Source organism: Euleptes europaea, chromosome 18 (assembly GCF_029931775.1).
Source record: "Euleptes europaea isolate rEulEur1 chromosome 18, rEulEur1.hap1, whole genome shotgun sequence".
Lineage (NCBI taxonomy): Eukaryota > Metazoa > Chordata > Lepidosauria > Squamata > Sphaerodactylidae > Euleptes > Euleptes europaea.
In genome coordinates, this window is record NC_079329.1 from 10,939,309 (window position 1) to 10,957,677 (window position 18,369).

General features: G+C 50.9%; 1 protein-coding gene across 1 annotated transcript; it reads left to right on the forward strand.

The window, feature by feature from the left end:
* Positions 1-11,395: 11,395 nt before the first annotated feature.
* IZUMO3 (IZUMO family member 3) lies at positions 11,396-17,404 on the forward strand. Its single transcript, XM_056864244.1, has 7 exons — positions 11,396-11,521; positions 11,605-11,875; positions 11,967-12,041; positions 13,503-13,613; positions 15,792-15,872; positions 16,546-16,636; positions 17,347-17,404. The coding sequence occupies exons 1-7, from the start codon at positions 11,396-11,398 to the stop codon at positions 17,402-17,404; spliced, it is 813 nt and encodes a 270-aa protein (XP_056720222.1).
* The last annotated feature ends 965 nt before the right edge of the window (positions 17,405-18,369 follow it).

An 18,369-nucleotide genomic window follows, 5' to 3' on the forward strand; every position in this document is an offset into this window, starting at 1 on the left:
AGCCTCGCACCTTGAGGCAGTGATAAAACAGGACATCCTCTTGCACACTGTGTCCCTCACGTCTCTCTCCTGCCCCTGCGAAAAGGGGGTCAGAAAGGGAAATAGCCAACCCCATAACTCCAGGCCCTTCTGAATCAGTTCTCATGGGGGGTGTGGGCAACTCTAACCTTTTTATTATGATTCCCCCCCCAGACTTCTCCCTTTTCCAAGTGTGTTACTTTTTTTCTCTCCGTTTCCCACTTTAGTTGGGACCAGCCCTCCTCTACCCTTTCTTTCTTGAAGGGTAGAAATAGGGCAAATCAAGTAAGGCCCCCTCACTCTGGAGGGCGTGGTCGAGGCAGCGGGGAATGATGAGCCTGTCTCCTCCAGCCCTGGGGTCAAGAGGGAAACCACTAACCTAAGGTCAGAGACCAAAGCCGGATCTGGAGCAGGGAGCCGGGCAGGGCCGTGCCGGAAGACCCGCCCTCCGCGACCTCCCAGTCGGCCCTTTAAGAGAATCGATCCCCTTCACGCCAAGCATGGAACCCTGATCCACGTGTCATGCCTTTGGGAAGCCTTGAAACCGTCGCCGCAGCCTGCTGCGAAGGAAGGCCCCGGAAGCCGTCCAAGGATTCTAGAAACTGTCAAAGGGAGCTCTCCTGGGGCTCGAGAACACTTGCAGGAGGTACTGGGGTACCTGGGGACCAGCAGAAGGCTCCTGTGCATTTGGGGAAGCGGGTGCTAGAGCCACCCTTTCTTTACCCCGCCCCAGTCTGTGGACTCGAGTAGCGCAGGCCCGGGCCACCTTGGAGGAGCGCTGCGACAACACTATGGACCCTTTGATCGGAGGAGGCGCCTTCATGCCAGCTGTGCATGTTGTTGGGAAGGTGGGGAGGGGGCGAGCCCCCATGCTCCCAGGATCCCGCTCGGCAGAACTCTTCATGCAGGCGGCGTTCTCTCCCAGTCGGTGCTCTCCCTTTTCCGTACATGATCTGTTCTTCTCCCCACGCTGAGTTCTCCTCTGATGCCACTGTCCACGCTACGTACTGCGGGCCTGCCGGGAGAGGCGCTGTGGATTTACAAATGAAACTTTAAACTCTTTTTTCCCTCCCCGCCGCCCCCCGAACTTCGTCCCCAACAAGCGCAGTGTCTGCTGCTGGGGGAGGGGGGAGCAGAAGTGCAAAAGAACCTCTTAGACTGGTTAAAAATGTGATAAGGGGGACGGAGCATTGGATGGTTGTATTCCCACCTCCCCTTCTATGTCAGCAGCTTGTGGGGAAGGGAGGGTCCGGTGTGTGCGCGTGTGTGTATGTGCGTATGCGTGTGTGGTGCTGCTGTGGTTGTCCGTTCCTGTTTTTATGTCGGGGGGGGGGGGCGCTCACTCGTAAGCACCCAGGACAATCTGCTGAATCCCTCGTTCCCGCCCCCGTTTCCCTTCAGTTTCCAAAGTGGGTGGCATATCCTACTTTCTCTCCTCCCCCCATTGATCAATCATGTTTGGGGATGACTTTCTCACTACAACCCCATCTATTTGAAGAATCATTGTGTCATTGGTCAGGGGGTTGGGAGAGTTAATCTTGGCTGTGTGCGACCCTCCCTCTCTTGGCTCTCTTCGACCCCTACCCGTACCACCCCCTCCACCGCTCTGGTATGCATCAGAAAAAAAATAACTCTTAATGAAATGAAATAAATGGAAGTTCTTCTATGGCACTCGAAGGCTTTGCACTTGCGCTAGCTTTTGTCACTGGGGGGCAGAGAAAGGGGCTGCTACTCCTCCTTCATTACTTGGACTCACGTTCGCCCCGTCTGACTCGGCTGTTCCTTGGAGTTCTGCGTGAGTTTTCCATCCATTAGTCATGACCTCACCGCCAGCCCTCGCAATGTCCAGGTCTTCCCATTCCTCCGTTAACCCGACTTTTCCCTCTCCCCTGAGCTCAGCCCAGCTGAAATCTCCATGCAGACGGGCAAAGCAGGGGAAACAGAAGCTGGCTTTCTCTCACAGCCAGTCACAAAGCAGCGTGTAAAGAGGTGGGGATTCAAATACTTCCTGCTTTCTCAGAGCTATTTCTGAGCAAAAGAAAGGCTTTTTAAAACTGAGGCTGGGATTTCTCCTCCCCCTCCCTTTTTCTTTCAGATTGCTCCATTTTTTGCTTGTTCTTAAAATGCTTTTTTATGCGGCAATTGGGTTTTGGCAGGGGGGAATCTTCTCTCACAGTGAGCACACCGCAGTAAGCCAAGTACAAAGTAGCATTTAAAGGGGCGGGACCTGATTTGGGTTTGGAGACTGCTGGTGCATAGATTCCCAACTGGAAAGCGTGGGTCCAGCCAGCAACGAACCTCAGGTAAAACTCCCGTGCATAAATGACCACAATTATGTTGTGCAATAGAAGTTAAAACTTTTTGAATTTTCCGTTAATGTAATAATTGTGCATCATGATGAGATTGGGCTGGGCTATCAGGCTGCTAACTTTTTGTTGGGACAGCTTTTAAAGAAAAAACGGAGGAGCATACTAAAGGGGGATCGTCCACCCGCTGCCTGAAATGGTACAGTCTGTGCTGCCACGTCATTTCCAGGTGCGCTGGAGCTCAGTGATACAGAAGGAAGACAGAATTGGGGATTCACTGGTGGACGTGGTTCAGACTACTGCGCATGAAGCCTGGTGGGTGACCTTCTCAGAACTTTCTCAGCCCCACTTACCTCACAAGGTGCCTGCTGTGGGGGTGGGGGACGTAAGATGATTGTAAGCCACTTTGAGACTCCGTAAAGGTAGACCCCTGTGCAAGCACTGGGTCATTACTGACTCATGGGGTGACGTCACATCCTGGCGTTTACTAGGGAGACTATGCTTACGGGGTGGTTTGCCATTGCCTTCCCCAGTCGTCTACACTTTACCCCCAGCAAACTGGGTACTCATTTTACCGACCTCGGAAGAATTGAAGGCTAAGTCAGCCTAGAGCCGGCTACCTGAAACCGACTTCTGACGGGATCAAATTCAGGTCGTGAGCAGGGCTTTTGACTGCAGTACTGCAGGTACCACTCTGCCCCACGGGGCTCACTTATTGAGACTCCTTACAGTAGAGAAAAATCCAGGTAGGGCCTGCCTTTGACCAACTTCTGGAACATGTAAACAAATTAGAGCCTGAAGGCTCATCCTTTAGGGCACCTGATAGCCGATATTCAACACACTTTGGCATGTCCCTGAACTTTGATAGGATTGTCCATCTTGGGAAAGGAGGGGACCTTAACGCCAAGACTGGTGGGAGGAGGACTTTCTAAGTTGAGCCAAACAGAGGTGTTTTGCTATCGCCTGCCTCTGCGTAGCAACCCTGGACTTCCTTGGGGGTCTCCCATCTAGGTTGACCTTGCTTCCCTGATGAGATCGAGCTAGCCTGGGCCATCCAAGTCAAGGGACAATAGAATAAAGATAGGTTATTTATTCTTACACTTGCAAATTCCAGACATGTTTCATTACCTGTTTCATGGTATAGGGTTACTCCCCCATGTTGAGCAGCATGTGGTCTTGTCTGTCATTGCAATGGCGCTCTGGTGTAAGAGAGCCCCCAGTAAGAAGGCAAGCCAATTCAGATAAATAAGAGGGCTTCTTCTGTATGCCCAGGGGCTTTAGAATCTCTGCACTGGCCACCCCTTGAGGTCATCTTTTCCTGTCCCAAGAAGATGACCTGCTCTTTCCCAGTTGGTCTCTCAAGCTCTGTGGCTTACATCTGATTTTTGTCTGCCCTTTGTTCTTCACGGGCGAAGGCTATTTGCACACCTGTGGAGCTGGATGGCTCCGGTGCTGGGTGGCAATCAGTGTGACAAGAAAGCAAATTGCATATAATCTACAGATAGTGCGATAGCTCAAAAACCCAACCCCCAACGGAGGTGGAAGCAAACCCGAGAGTTCAACAGGTAAGTCCGTGTTTATGTTGTGAAGGGATAGTCTTCTATCAAGGGACAACAAAAGCCATAGTCTCCAGAAGACCACCAGCAAGAGGTAGATCAAGAAGACGGGCTCTCCGTGTTTGCGTTATTGCGCTCATTATCTGTATATTATATGTAGTTTGCTTTCTTGTCACATTGATTATCATCCATTGTGAATATAGCTCATAAGACTTTATAGCCGAGTGTTGTTTTGTTAATTTGATAACTTGCACAACACTGATTTGTTTGATTTTGTTTCCAGTGCTGGGTGATCAGTTCAAACCCAACACTTCCCCCTTGTGTACATGCTAGCTTGTGATCGCGCCTTGTAGCCTCCGAGCTTGTGTAGAGTGCAAACCCAGTTACTGTCAACTGTTAAAGTAAATTCTGGGGTAGTGGGCATTTCATTGCGAGTTGATTAATCTGTTGTGGCATCGCGGTACGCCCTTCAGAGGACAGAACCATACTTTGATGCCCTGAGAGGAATGGATGTCACAGACACACACACACACAAAGCCATTGTTTGTAGTAAACAGTTTAATTTCTGGCATTGTGGCACTCTGGGTGCCTTGAGCTCTAACCACGAGGCTGGGTTCTAACTTGGTGGGCTCCAGATGTGTGGTGGGCTTGGAATGGGTGGTACGTTTTCATATGGTGGGCTCCTAGTAGGTAACTGGTCTGGGGGCGGTACATTTTGGTCTGGGGGCGGTACATTTTGGTATCGTGGGCTCCTAGTAGATGACAGATCTGGGGCGCCTGCCTCTGCGGGGTTTGGAGCCCCCACTGTAGGGACGTCTGCCTCTTCTGAACATTCTGACCACTCTGAACTGTCCGAGCTGTTTACATTTTCGGTGCCGTCGTCCTCTTGATCCTTGGATTCTCCTTCCCCTGCCTTTTTGCGACGGTAGTACCTAAAAGGGAAATGGGAAATGTCCTAGGGCTGCAATGAGAAGACACCTCTTGAGTGGCTCTGCCTGTGAATTATGCTGGAGGAGGTATCCTGATACTTAGGGCTCTTTCGCACATCCTGAATAATGCGCTTTCAATCCACTTCAATGATCATTTGCAAATGGATTTTGCGTTTCACACAGGCCATTTGTGCTTGGTAATTAGCAACGCGTTCCAGGCTGAAGTGCCCCACTTATTTTTTTTATTCACGCTGAACTGTCATTCCAGCTGTCACTGCAAAGCTGGCGCATACCTGCTTCGCATTTCTTAAGAGCCCCTTTAACGCGACCTTTTGTGTTTTCTCCGCCCCCACACCGAAGAATCCCCTCAAGGAACCATGCAAAATCACAGCCGAGGCTTAGCTATGCAAACTACCATTGCTAATGACTATGCAAACTGCGAGTGAGGGGGTGGAATTTGTTTGACTTTCTCCTCTTGCATCGGGACTGTGAATAGTCATTTGAAAGGGCGGATTTAATAAAGCAGCTTTGAACGAGCATCAAAATAGGCCCTGCATAAGTGGCCACAGTAAAATCCAGCTGCAAATTGCATTGAAAGTGGATTGAAAGTGTATTATTCAGCATGTGTGAAAAGCGCCCTTAGTATTTATGTATCCCTTTCAGTAAGCATTTCACACTTGTTATCTTGCTGTAATCCTTACAGCGGCCCTATAAAGTGGGTCACGTGCAGGCCTGGGAGGAAGTGGCTTGCAGAAAGGTGGTGGCAGCTAAGATGTAAAACAAATTCTTGAGTGGTAGCTGTCCCTGCCCTCCTCCTCTCTCCAGGACTGCCCCATTGTGCGGTCTCCGATTTAAGATTTGAGGGCTCAGAATAGCTGTAGTCTGCTGCCTCCTCACCTACATACCCTGACTATTTGTACAGTCTTACCACACTCCACCACCAGCACCAAGCAAGATCACAAGGGTCACCAGCACACCTGCAAGGATGTTGGGCCCTGCAGGAAAGAAACAGGACACCTTTCAGACAATTAAGGAGGTAAGCTGGGTGACAGACAAGTTAGTGAAGGTCTCTTAAATCTGCAGCAAAAGCAGTGTTGGACTCTGCAACCAGCATAGCTTTGCCAACTGACTTGGGGGGGGGGTCTGTTCATCTCGAGAAATCTGCACCCTGAAGGAAAGTAATGCCACCTACTTGTGGCTGCAAATCAATCATCTGAGGCCACCCTAAACGGATGCTAAGGAAATGTTAAAACGCTGTTATGAAGCATGGTTTAAATGAGTAATAAGTGCAGAATTGTCTTGTGGTGTGAACATGTTGACAAAAGCTAAGGTCTTTCTCTACCTTTTAAGGAGTCACAAACCGGCTTACAATCACCTCCCCCTCCCCACAACAGACACCCTGTGAGGTGGGTGGAGCTGAGAGAGCTGTGTCTAGCCCAAGGGCACCCAGCTGGCTTCATATGGAGGAGTGGGGAAACCAACCCAGTTCACCAGATTAGAGTCTGCCACTCGTGTGGAGTGCGGAATCAAACCTTGTTTTCCACATTAGAATCCACCGCTCTTAACCACTACACCACGCTGGTGTGTAGGAAAGTAACTCCAGGTATCTGCAAAGAAGGCATGGGTCTGGGGGTTCAGGATACCATTATCTTGGGCGGGGGAGTTAGTGACCAAAGGGCAAAGTTAACCAGGCCAGGAGAAGAGGAGTATCCCCTTTTGTCTTCCTCACAGTCCAGTGCACAAGGCTAATTCATAGACTCATAGAGAGGCCACACAGGCCATCTAGTTCAACCCCCTGCTTAATGCAGGATCGGCCTAGAGCATCCCTGACAAGTGCTTGTCCAGCCTCTGCTTCAAGACTGCCAGTGAGGGGGAGCTCACCACCTCCCTAGGTAGCAGATTCCATTGTTGAAAACTTACAGTAAAAAAAAAATCCCTAATAGTTGAAATAAAGAATTGGGCCCAGGGTTACAGGGTGAACTCCAGGGTTCTGCGCGTCCCCTAAAATTCTGCTGTGCTTTACCGTAGCGGCTCTCGGTTTGTCTTGGCTGGAGCAGGGAGAGAAGAAGAAGATGCTGGGTTTGGAGGACAGGGCAGAGATAGAAATGGAGAAAGACAGTTACCTGCACATACTAAGGAATCATTGCATGGTGCTTTGAGCAGGTGGCAGTCGCCGCACTCCACCAGTTCATAAGGTCGAAACCGGTTCTGTTCTGTGTGTGGTGGGAGAGAGGAGGGGCAGTGAGATTTTTATGGGGGCACAGAAGAGAAAGCGTCTAGGGGCACCTTAAGGTGTAAGTGCTGGGAGAGCAGGACATGCAACGGCAGCTTGTGCAGAGATATTTTGAATGTCCCACTGGAGTGAACCTGCCTCTGCACCCCTCTCCCCCATGCCATCATTTGAGAAACAATTGTGCACTCAAAACAATCCTATATCTGTTGAACCCTGGTTACTCAAAGGTAACCACAGCAGGTTCCCCATTGCTCTGGGCCTACTTCGTTAATCTAAACACCATTGAAACAGGGTGGTTCCACTTCAGGGGTGGGGAGAAATAGCTGGATCCTACCCTTTTATGCTCAACAGCATTCTCGCGCACACAAGCAAATTGGAGGCTAAAACTCAAGAGAGACGCCAGATGGCCAGACAGGCACATTTTGTCTGGACCGACAGACTCACCGCAGGAGGCGTTGCAGACTGTGAAGTTGTAAAGAGAGAAATGAAGGGTGAGACCGACCTGGGAAAATGTGGTTCTCTTCCGCCCAAAGAACCCAAGGCTCCATTTGCCAAATCCTAGACCTTCCCCCAAACCCAACATGTTACCTTTGGAATCTATCCCATACATTTCTTTTAAGGTTCAAATTGGCCAGAGGTCCTACTGCTTCCTCATGGAAGAGAGGTGCTGTGGAGCACAGGCAGGATGGTGCTGCTGTAGTCGTCTTGTTTGGGGGCTTCCTAGAGGCACCTGTTTGGCCAGTGTGTGAACAGGCTGCTGGTCTTGATGGACCTTGGTCTGATCCAGCATGGCCGTTCTTATGTTCCCTCCTCTAGCAAGCCACGCTTAAGCTCATAGCCGCCTTTTGTGCGTTCATTGGTCAGGAAATCCTGCTTCTGCCCTGGCAGCTGCCAAAAATGAGCTTGAATCTCCTCTTTACCCATAAGCAGGCATTGGAGGGGTGGCATGGGAGAGTGATCTTGCAAATACTCATTTGAAATTGGGGAGAAGGGGGATTTGAAGTGGGGAAAGGAGCATGGGAATGGTTAAGCAGCAGCTCTGTACAATCACAGGCAGACGTGTATCGCTTCCCAGGTCAACGGTTGCTTCTCCAGAAGCAGCTTTTCCTGTTTAAACAGGGTGCTGGGGCGATGGTCATCAGCATGGGCGAGTCACATCCCGTGGTGCTTGCGGTAACGTTTAAAATGGCAGCACAGTGTCATAGAACGGTGTTGCTTTACTGTCTGCAGGGTTGGGCTCAGGCAGGTCCCTCCGGGTAGGGGAGTCGGGAATGTGGCGGTGACACAACTGAGAAGGCCCTGCTATATCCCAGCCCAGGTGCCTGTGGAATCCTCGTCTTTCGAACACTGTCATCTCTAGGACCCAAACATGAGGTGAGTGCATTTTAACAGGGCTGGGGAGGGGAGGGGGTAGAGAGAAATCATATTGCGGTAATGCTTCCCTACTTAAGACATTTCAGAAATAGAACCAGCAAATTTCTCTCACGACGTGAGACTTGTAACAAACTCATAGGTAGGGTTGCCAGGTCCCTCTTCGCCACTGGCGGGAGGTTTTTGGGGCGGAGCCTGAGGAGGGCGGGGTTTGGAGAGGAGAGGGACTTCAATGCCATAGAGTCCAACTGCCAAAGCGGCCCTTTTCTCCAGGGGAACTGTCACCTGGAGATCAGTTGTAATAGCGGGAGATCTCCAGCCCCCACCTGGACGTTGGCAACCCTAGGGAGGGATGTCAATCAGTATGGAAAGATGGGGCTGTTGACGGCTGTGCAGAAGAGGGCTTTCCACAGTGCCGCTGTTCTTGCCCCTCTGTGACAGGCTGTGCCCCCTCCCACTGCCCTTCTTGAGAGGCAGGGCCCTGCCCTCCGTGGTCTCTGCTAACTCTCCGAGGGGAGGGAGCAGCAGGACTTACTTTCCTTCAGGAAGGTGTTTGATACCTCCTCCAGCCTCTTGCTGAAATTCTGTTTTTCCCGCCCTGCCTCCGTCATGAGGCGTTCAGGATCTGTAAGAAAAAGGCGCTAGGGTTGATGGAAGCCAAGGTTGGAGGCCAGAGAGCTGGGTGGAAAGGGAGCAATGCCCCAAAGTGAGAGCTAGGAGAGCTGTCGTGGTTAAGAGCGGCTGACTCTGATCTGGTGGACCAGGTTTGATTCCCAGCTCCACAGGAGCAGCGGAGTCTAATCTGGAGAACTGGGTGGTTTCCCCTCTTCTCCGCATGCACTGCTGGGTGACCTTGGGCTAATCACAGTTCTCTCCAAACTCTCTCAGCCCCACCTACCTCACAAGGTGTCTATTGTGGGGAGAGGACCACAATACTCCTTCCCTTCCTCTCCCCACAACAGACCCAGTCAGTAACTGGGATTGCACATTGAACTCTTCAACTCGTTGGATGAAATCTATAATGGTTTGCTGGTTATTTTATGACCTATTTTTTCTGGCTTGCTTGGTCAGTCTTAGAAATAACAGTTGTCCATCCTGAGTAAGAATAGCTTGATGTGTGTGTAAGGAAGGCGCCGCGACGGTGGTCAGGAGCTTTCTGGCTTGGCTACACTGCAGGTAAAGCTTGGAAGGAAAGCTCCTACCTTTTCCATTTTTCTGGATGATCTGTTGAAGCTGAAGAAAGAGATTCCCAGCCTCGCGCTCCATGTCTTCCCGCTCTGCAGACACCGGTGTGGACAGACAAAAATACGCCTGGTGATGTTTGGTCCTTACCCAGTTCTCAGGTCAAAACACAACCACCCATTCTACCCTCCTGGCCTAACATGCCAATTTTTTTTCATGCTGTCGGTCACCAGCACCCTATGCCAGAGAAGATGTGAGGGAAACCTGGTGTCCGGACACGGCAGCTGAATGGAAGAGCTGCATACCTCCTAGGACTGTTTTTCATACTTTGTGGATGCACAGAAACCTTCCCACATTAATTTTTTTTTCTGCCTTGCAGATCTGACATGGAACTATCCAGCACTGCAGATCGTCTTAGGGCACCTTGTATGGCATTCCCAGTTAACACAGGGCGCCAGCTCGTTCAGGGGTCCCCAACCACTTTGAGGCTGTGGGCGCTAGGGTTGCCAGCCTCCAGGTACTAGCTGAAGGTCTGCTATTACAACTGATCTCCAGCCGATAGAGATCAGTTCACCTGGAGAAAATGGCCGCTTTGGCAATTGGACTCTATGGCATTGAAGTCCCTCCCCTCACCCTGCCCTCCCCAGGCTGTGCCCCCAAAATCTCCAGGTATTTCCCAACCTGGCTCTGGCAACCCTAGTGGGCACCTTTGGAATTTTCAGAGGGGGTGGTGAGCGCCATCACAAAATGTTTGCCAAATGGAGTATCTCCTTTCTCACACCCCGTGGGAAGAAGGATCTCCTTAGGGGCGAGTACAACCACACACTGACTAGAGAAAGCCCAGTTGCTTTCCTTCTCTAGTGGAAAATCCTTTCATTTGAATTAGTAGGGTTGCCAGGCCCCTCTTTGCCACTGGCCGGAGGTTTTAGGGGTGGAGCCTGAGGAGGGCGGGGTTTGGGGAGGGGAGGAGCTTCAATGCCATAGAGTCCAATTGCCAAAGTGGCCATTTTCTCCAGGTGAACTAGGGTTGCCAGCTCCGGGTTGGGAAATATCAGATTTTTGGGGTGGAGCTTGAGGAGGACGGGGTTTGGGGGGGGGGAGGGCCCAATGCCATAGAGTCCAACTTCGAAAGTGGCCGTTTTCTCCCGGTGAACTGATCTCTATCAGCTGGAGATCAGTTGTAATAGCAGGGCATCTCCAGCTAGTACCTGGAGGTTGGCAACCCTATGGAGAGTAGATGGGAGCTATTCAGCATGCCACAGAAAAACCAGAGGAGGCTAGCAAGAGGCATGTCCATGCATGGGCTTTGCTGTGGTGCTGCTCCTTCAGAAGCCCAGGCCCTGACCAAAGGGAACCTCCACATTCAGAGGCAGTGTACCTCTGAATACCAGCGCCAGGAGACAACATGAGAGGAAGGCCTCAGCCTCCATGCCCTGCTTGTTTGGGCTTCCAAAGCAACCAGCTGGCCACCGGGTGAGACAGGATGCTGGACTAGATATATCGCTGGTATGATCCAGCAGGCTCCTCTTATGAAAAGTTATTTCCTAATATCTGAGCCGTCACCGTTTAGCCCTCCCCCTTTTCAGTCCTGTACCCAGAAATCGTCCACCGTAGACATCACATTTCCCGCTGCTCCCCAGGAAAAGCTTCTCCAGCTTTTCAGCAACATCTGGGTTCCCAACTAGAAGCTTCGCGTCGTAGATGAAATACTGGGCCACATCTGGCCAGCAACAGAGGCACGAGTCGGCCATCTGCGCAGACAGGGCCCAGGCCAGCAGTCCAAGCAAAGATGCCATAGTCATGGAAACTAGAAGAAAAGGAGTCACTTCCTGTCCGGACTCTGACATCAGCTGCCATTCTCCCCCAGCCGCCTCTTCAGCGTCTTACATCACATCCTGTTCTATCTCCAGCATCACAGCCAATCGCGTTACTCTCTCCTCAGCAGCATCTCCTTGCCCCATGGAGATAATTGTCTTGCCGACAGTACCCGGCATAAGAACGTTGCCTAGGCGACGATACGTGGCCATGATGGGGGGGGACCTGTTGCCGTGGCAACGATGCCCCGATTCCTGCTCGCTTTCCCCCTGTTGCTCTGGTCCCTGCGAGGGGTGTCCAGCTGCCTTCACTGCGACCGCCCCTTCTTGGACTCCGTGGCCACCTTGCTGAAGGAAAGGCTGCCCGCAGACCTGTCCGGACGGGACGCCTTAATCGAGCAGCACATCCGGGCCTTGGCTGAGTTGCACGGCACTTTCCTCCAGAACCACTATGAGCGAGTACTGGGTATGACCTGAACTCAGCAAGGCTGGATTAGCTGAGGGGGTTTGTGGGGTGTCCAGACCACAGGGTGACGTAAGCTCATGTCGTTTTGCAGATGTCCGGGGAGTGATGTCTATCAAAGCTGACATTATTAAGCAATTGCAGGAAATCAAGAAACAGCCATGGAAAGGTAAAAGAGGGGAAGGGAGGGAGCTAGCTGTGGAGATTCTGGATTGGGTGGAAGCATCTTCTCTCTCCAGACAATGGTCCACTTGAATGCCATAAAGCCGTGAACTCTGGGGAAATCCAAGCAATACTGAATTTGTTCCCCTAACGCAGGGGTGGGGAACGTCAGGCCCGGGGGCCGTTTAAGGCCCGCAAAATCATTTGGTCTGGCCCTTTGTGGGTCCTGGCAGATCTCTAGCTCAGAAGGATCTAAGACTGGTGATCCACACCCTCCCGCGGACAGGAATAGCCTGTATTCAAGGCAGATGTGAGTTTGTTTTGCCAAGAAAAGGAACCTTTCCCCCCTCGAGCGTGCCACCGGTTGGATGCCTGCCTGCTTGCCCATGCTGGCGGGGGGGGGGGTCATCTGGGGCAGCTGCCTGCTTGGGGCTTGGTCGGCTAATTTTTAACTTAATAATTTTGTATGGCCCGCGAATGGTGTTATAAATATCCAAATGGCCCTTGGCGGGAAAAAGGTTCCCCACCCCTGCCCTAACACAAGTCTTCATCCACTGTTCCTACTACTTAACCAAAGATGGAAGTGAATCACGTATGGTCCGCTGGTCATGTATGGTGGCCTGCAAGGGCCTGCTTCTGCTGTCTACATGGGCATGTATAAATGGGCATTTGTTAACCACCTGGCGGTAGGTTATGTTCAGTTTGATGGGTGCCAAGTTTCAGAGGCACCCATCAAACTGGGTAAGAGGTAAGCCAGTAAAACCAAGATGGGGAGGAGCTTAGTCTAAGAGGCTCTGCTTTGCATGCAGAAGGTCCCAAGTTCAATCCCCGGCATCTCCAATTAAAACAACCAGGCAGTCGGTGACTTGAAAGTCCTCTGCCTGAGATCTTGGAGAGCTGCTGCCAGTCTGAGTAGACAGTGCCGACCTGGATGGACCGATGGTCTGATTCAGTATAAGGCAACTTAATGTGGGTTCAGATGTTTTAATACTGGCATTCACTCAAAAACTTAGTCCTGAGTATATGCTAAGCCTGAAACTTATTGGTATGGTGGACAGGTAGGTTGTGGTTTTGGCTTCTGTTTAAGGCTTGGGAGTCTCGCTTGCAAAAAAGGTGGCACCTTTTTTCCCCCACACACACTGCCTTAGCTCCAGTACATATCCACCTGTCTCAGGTTGCAATGCTAACGTAGCCTGCTATTTAAAAGTCTCCTGCCGCCCCCATAGGGTTGCCAGGTCCTCCTTCGCCATCAGCGGGAGATTTTGTGGGTGGAACCTGAGGAGGGTGGGGTTTGGGGAGGGGGAGGGACTTCAATGCCATAGAGTCCAGTTGCCAAAGTTGCCATTTTCTCCAGGTGAACCAATCTCTATCGGCTGGAGATCAGTTGTAATAGCGGGAGATCTCCAGCTAGTACCTGGAGGTCGGCAACCCTAACCTCCCATCATTCTTTTCCTTCTTCCTTTCTCAGGGGTCTTTCTGTGGCAACTCTCCATGTACCATCTCAGGGTCTCCCTGAAAAAGCGGATGAAGCAAACTCTCGAGCAATTTGCTGACCTAGGTATCTATCCTAAAGGGAAAGGCTTGGGGGCCATGAGAAACAAGGTGACCTAACTCCCAGCATCCCTTGCTCCAGCCCACTAGAATAAACTTCCCCTCCCAAATAACCGGGGATCCTGCTCCCAGCCTGCCGCTCAGTTTACCCTTGGTTGCCAGAAGTTCCCCCAAACAGAGCAGAATCTATTTATGTTACCGTTTGCATCCCAGCTGCAGAGGTCATGAGTTTTATCTCCTATGGCAGGGGTAAAATCGGTATTGGAAATCTAGGAAGAAAGATTATGTTGTACACGCACACACATTCCTATCTGCTATCAATGGCCACTGCTTATCTTGTGTACATTTTAGTGTTGCGTAGAAATGTCACAGACACATTATAGTTTCTTAATGTTGTGGCCCTTTAAAGGTAACGGTCCCCTGTGCAAGCACCGGGTCATTCTTGACCCATGGGGTGACGTCACATCCCAACATTTTCTAGGCAGACTTTGTTTACGGGGTGGTTTGCCCGTGCCTTCCCCAGTCATCTCCCTTTACCCCCAGGAAGCTGGGTACTCATTTTACTGACCTCAGAAGGATGGAAGGCTGAGTCCACCTTGAGCCGGCTACCTGAAACCAACTTCCATTGGGATCGAACTCAGGTGGCCCTTTAGGCACACAATTTTGTAATATGTGTATGTGTGTCCTTGCTTTGGACACCCTGATTTTTGGAGGAGTAAGAAGCCCCAGGGCAGTGCTTCCTTTGAAGGAGCGAGAGCTCTGGAGACTTAGAGCCCTTTTGTAAAATTTGCTTTATGTACAAATATACAGCTTTGCCTGTGGAGGCACCCCTGCAAGGCAGCAGATCTAACCTACATCAGATCCCCAGAGAGAGATCCTGCCCCCAAGCAGTTTCTCCTTCGGGCAACTTGCAGGTCTTTTTGAATGCCCGCCCCCTCTCTTGGGGCCAAACTAGATGTCAGGTTGTCCTTGTGGGACACTGTGACCATTTCAAAGTCATTTAAAAATGCTACGAGGGCCCAATTCTGATCAGGACCACAGCACGGCAGGCTGAAGCGCTCTTGCTGCCTCCTCGCCTTGTCAAGGGCCAAAATGGACTGGTGGTGGCAACATCCTCAAGGCAGCCATGATAGGGTTGCCAGGTCCTTCTTCGCCATTGGCGGGAGGTTTTTGGGGCAGAGCCTGAGGAGGGCGGGGTTTGGGGAGGGGAGGGACTTCAATGCCATATACTCCAATTGCCAAAGCGGCCCTTTTCTCCAGATGAACTGATCTTTATAGGCTGGAGATCGATTGTAATAGCAGGAGATCTCCAGCTAGTACCTGGAGGTTGGCAACCCTAGGCCATGAGGGTGCCGTCATGTCTAGCTTGGACTTCCCTTTCTCTCTCGCACACACACCCAGAGAGAGAACTGAGAGCAGAGGCATCACTTTCTCTTAGCTGTGTTGGGCCCCTGAGCAAAAGAAACGGAGAACCTCTTCTGACAGTTAGCTCCCATGGGGGACACGTTTTACCGTCTTAAAAACATAAGCTTTCTTTTTGCCAAAGTCTCTGCCCCCGCCTCCCCAGAAGTAATTTTAGGCCTTGTCAGATATATAACAGAGTAAAAGGCAACTCTCTCTCTGGAATGCATCCCTAGGTAACGTGGACTGTGTGGGCTCAGATCCCTGAGCTGCCAGTCATAGAATCGGCTCACATCCTTTGCTTTAGACATGACATTGATATCTGTTTTAGGTGTTGCACATGAATGAAGGCTGCCACGTTGCTTGCTAGCTAGCATATGAGTAGGGTTGCCAGGTCCCTCTTTGCCACCGGTGGGAGTTTTTTGGGGCGGAGCCTGAGGAGGGTGGGGTTTGGGGAGGGACTTCAATGACATAGAGTCCAAAGGCCAAAGCGGCCATTTTCTCCAGGTGAAATGATCTCGACCTGCTGGAGACCAGTTGCAATAGCAGGAGATCTCCAGCTACCACCTGGAGGTTGGCAACCCTACATATGAGGAGGAATTCCTCTGAATTTTATGTGTCTGACTCTCCCCTCCCCACTCTCATTTCAGCTTGCTCAGAGGACTGTAGTAAGTATCAGATACCCCCCCCCAGTGTCACCCCAGAATCCCTCCCCCTCCGTTGTCCCTTTTCTTTCAGTCAGCCTATATGGAACCAGCAGCGTGCCCAAAGTCCATGGTTGATCCCGGTGCTCTTCCCTCCGTAGCAGTGACAGAGGGCCCTGTTTTGGACTGCTGGACCTGTTTGCGTATCGCCATCCAGTGCTTTGACGGGGAGCTTTGTGGAGGTACAGTCGGGGATGAGAAGGGGACTGGGTTTAAACACCTTTATTATGAACATTTAGAAAGGCCCTGCTGGATCAGACCAAGGCCTATCAAGTCCAGCAGTCTGTTCACACAGTGGCCAACCAGGGGCCTCTAGGAAGCCCCCAAACAAGACGAGTGCAGCAGCACCATCCTGCCTGTGCTCCACAGCACCTCATAGAATAGGCATGCTCCTCTGATATTGGAGAGAATAGGTCTGCATCATGACTAGTATTCTTTTTGACTACTAGCCATGGATAGCCCCATCCTTCATAAGAACATAAGGAAAGCCATGCTGGATCAGACCAAGTCTAGCAGTCTGTTCCCACAGTGGCCAACCAGGTGCCTCTAGGAAGCCCCCAAACAAGACGACTGCAGCAGCACCATCCTGCCTGTGTTCCATCACCTAATATAACAGGCATGCTTCTCTGATACCGGAGAGAATAGGTCTTTGTCATGACTAGAATCCATTTTTACATCCTTCATAAGAACATAAGGAAAGCCATGCTGGATCTTATGTTCATCATTTTGGGGTGTGGACCATAATGGGACAGGAGTTCTGCTGCCCCACACACCCCACATTGTGAGGGGTGACCTCTTGATCCCACCACCCAATCCATACTCAAGGGTAACGGGGGTCTGTCTGTTGCCCCTTAGAGGAAGATGAGCGTGTTGCAGAACATAAAGAAATCATTCTCTACGTGTTCCTGGTATGCGAGTCAGTGTTGATTTCTTCAGCTGTCCTTGTGTAAGTATATAGCTGTGGCCTAGGGTTGCCAGTTCCCTCTTTGCCAGCGGTGGGAGGTTTTGGGGGCGGAGCCTGGGAAGGGTGAGGTTTGGAGAGGGGAGGGACTTCAATGCCATAGAGTCCAATTGCCAAAGCAGCCATTTTCTCCAGGTGAACTGATCTCTATCGGCTGGAGGTCAGTTGTAATAGCGGGAGATCTCCAGCTAGTACCTGGAGGTTGGCAACCCTATCCATGGGGCCTCAGTCCCATAAACCCGGCTTGCGCGATCATGCTTTGGTCATAACAAACCAAGGAGTCTTTGCAGCCCTCTGCTGCAACCCATTTGACTCACATCTGTTTGTATTACACACATCTCAGGAGCAGGTAATGTGCGAGGGAGAAATTTGGCGAGAAATTAATTTTTCTGAGAACTGAGAACATACCTTTCATCCCCCCCTATTGAATCCAGCTACAGGAGTATTTATGAATGGGGAAAGGGCACTGCAGAGGGAAAGTTTAGCCTCCTTTCCCCAGTGCTGCAATCCTTGTCCATGCTTCTCACCCAGTCCCATGCATTTTAGATCAAAAGGAAACAGCTGGAGTTTCCACCCATGCTGTTTGGCCCTGTGTTTTTTTTTTTAAGTTTGTAAGCCAACAGGGCCCAGCTCCTGCCCAAGAAGGCTGAATAGATCTTCCTCTGCCTGTAGTCACGGGACTTCTCAATTTCTAGGTATTTGGTGTGCTTCAAACACAAAGAGAAGATGTTGCGCAAAGCATTGGCCCAGTAGGGGGGCTGGAGGAAGAAAAGCCACCAAGGATGCCCTCCTCAAGCTTCAACCTGTCAGACTAAAATAAAACCATTCTCCTTGCTCCTTTTCCTGACCAGAGCAGAGTTGAAGGAACCTGGGATTCTCTGGTGCTGCATAATCAGAATCACATTTTGCAAACGAGTTACTTTTCCTGGCTGTAATTGCCTTAAATTGCTGCTCCTCCACCCCTGAGTTGGGCTCCCATGCCTCTGAAAATTGCATGGCAGACAGAAATAAAACAGGCAAGGCTTTCCTTATCCCTGCATTTCTAGGAAAAGGAAAGTTGTACTTGCTGAATTTCTGCCTGTTGGATGGGGGTTTTTTTTTGTGCCCTATTTGACATAATTTTAACAAACCCTTTTCAGCCACATCCCGAAGGAGTCATGCATGGGAAAGGGGTGGATTCTCCTCTCACTTTTTTCCATGCACAGTTGTAAGTAAGGGAGGTGCAGATCTGAAACAACAGTCTGCAGGTATTGAATTGTGTCACTGCAGGTTGTGAAGGACAATTATGTGGTTAGGCTCATTGTGGGCATGCGAGTGGTATCTAGCAATTGGAGCAGCAGGCCCAGGGGTGGAGCAGGAAGAGTCTGGAGGATTCCTGAAAGTCTGAAATTACAGTGGATCCATCTGATGGGGAAACTGTACCCCCAGGAATCCCAGCTCCTTTTATAGCTGGGCATATTTCAATAGCTGGGCTAGGAAGTTAGACCAAGTCTGCTGGGAGGAACTGTAGAATTAGGCAATGTCTGCTCTGCTTCCTAGACATCAGTGGGACTTACATGCACACACCTGTGTATAGGAACATAGAGCAGAAGGGACCTCAAGGGTCATCTAGTCAACTCCCTGCACAATGCAGGAAATTCACAACTACCTCTCCTCCCACTCCCCCAGCGACCCTTGCTCTGTGCTCAGAGGATCCCTGGCCAATCTGGCCTGGAGGA

What these genes read in the sequence shown, in the direction of transcription:
- IZUMO3 (XM_056864244.1), top strand. Translation starts at nt 11,396, where the DNA reads ATGGAAACTAGAAGAAAAGGAGTCACTTCCTGTCCGGACTCTGACATC. An exon ending in CCAGCATCACAGCCAATCGC is followed by an intron (nt 11,522 to 11,604) that starts GTTACTCTCTCC and finishes AACGTTGCCTAG; the next exon opens with GCGACGATACGTGGCCATGA. An exon ending in CAAGAAACAGCCATGGAAAG is followed by an intron (nt 12,042 to 13,502) that starts GTAAAAGAGGGG and finishes TTCCTTTCTCAG; the next exon opens with GGGTCTTTCTGTGGCAACTC.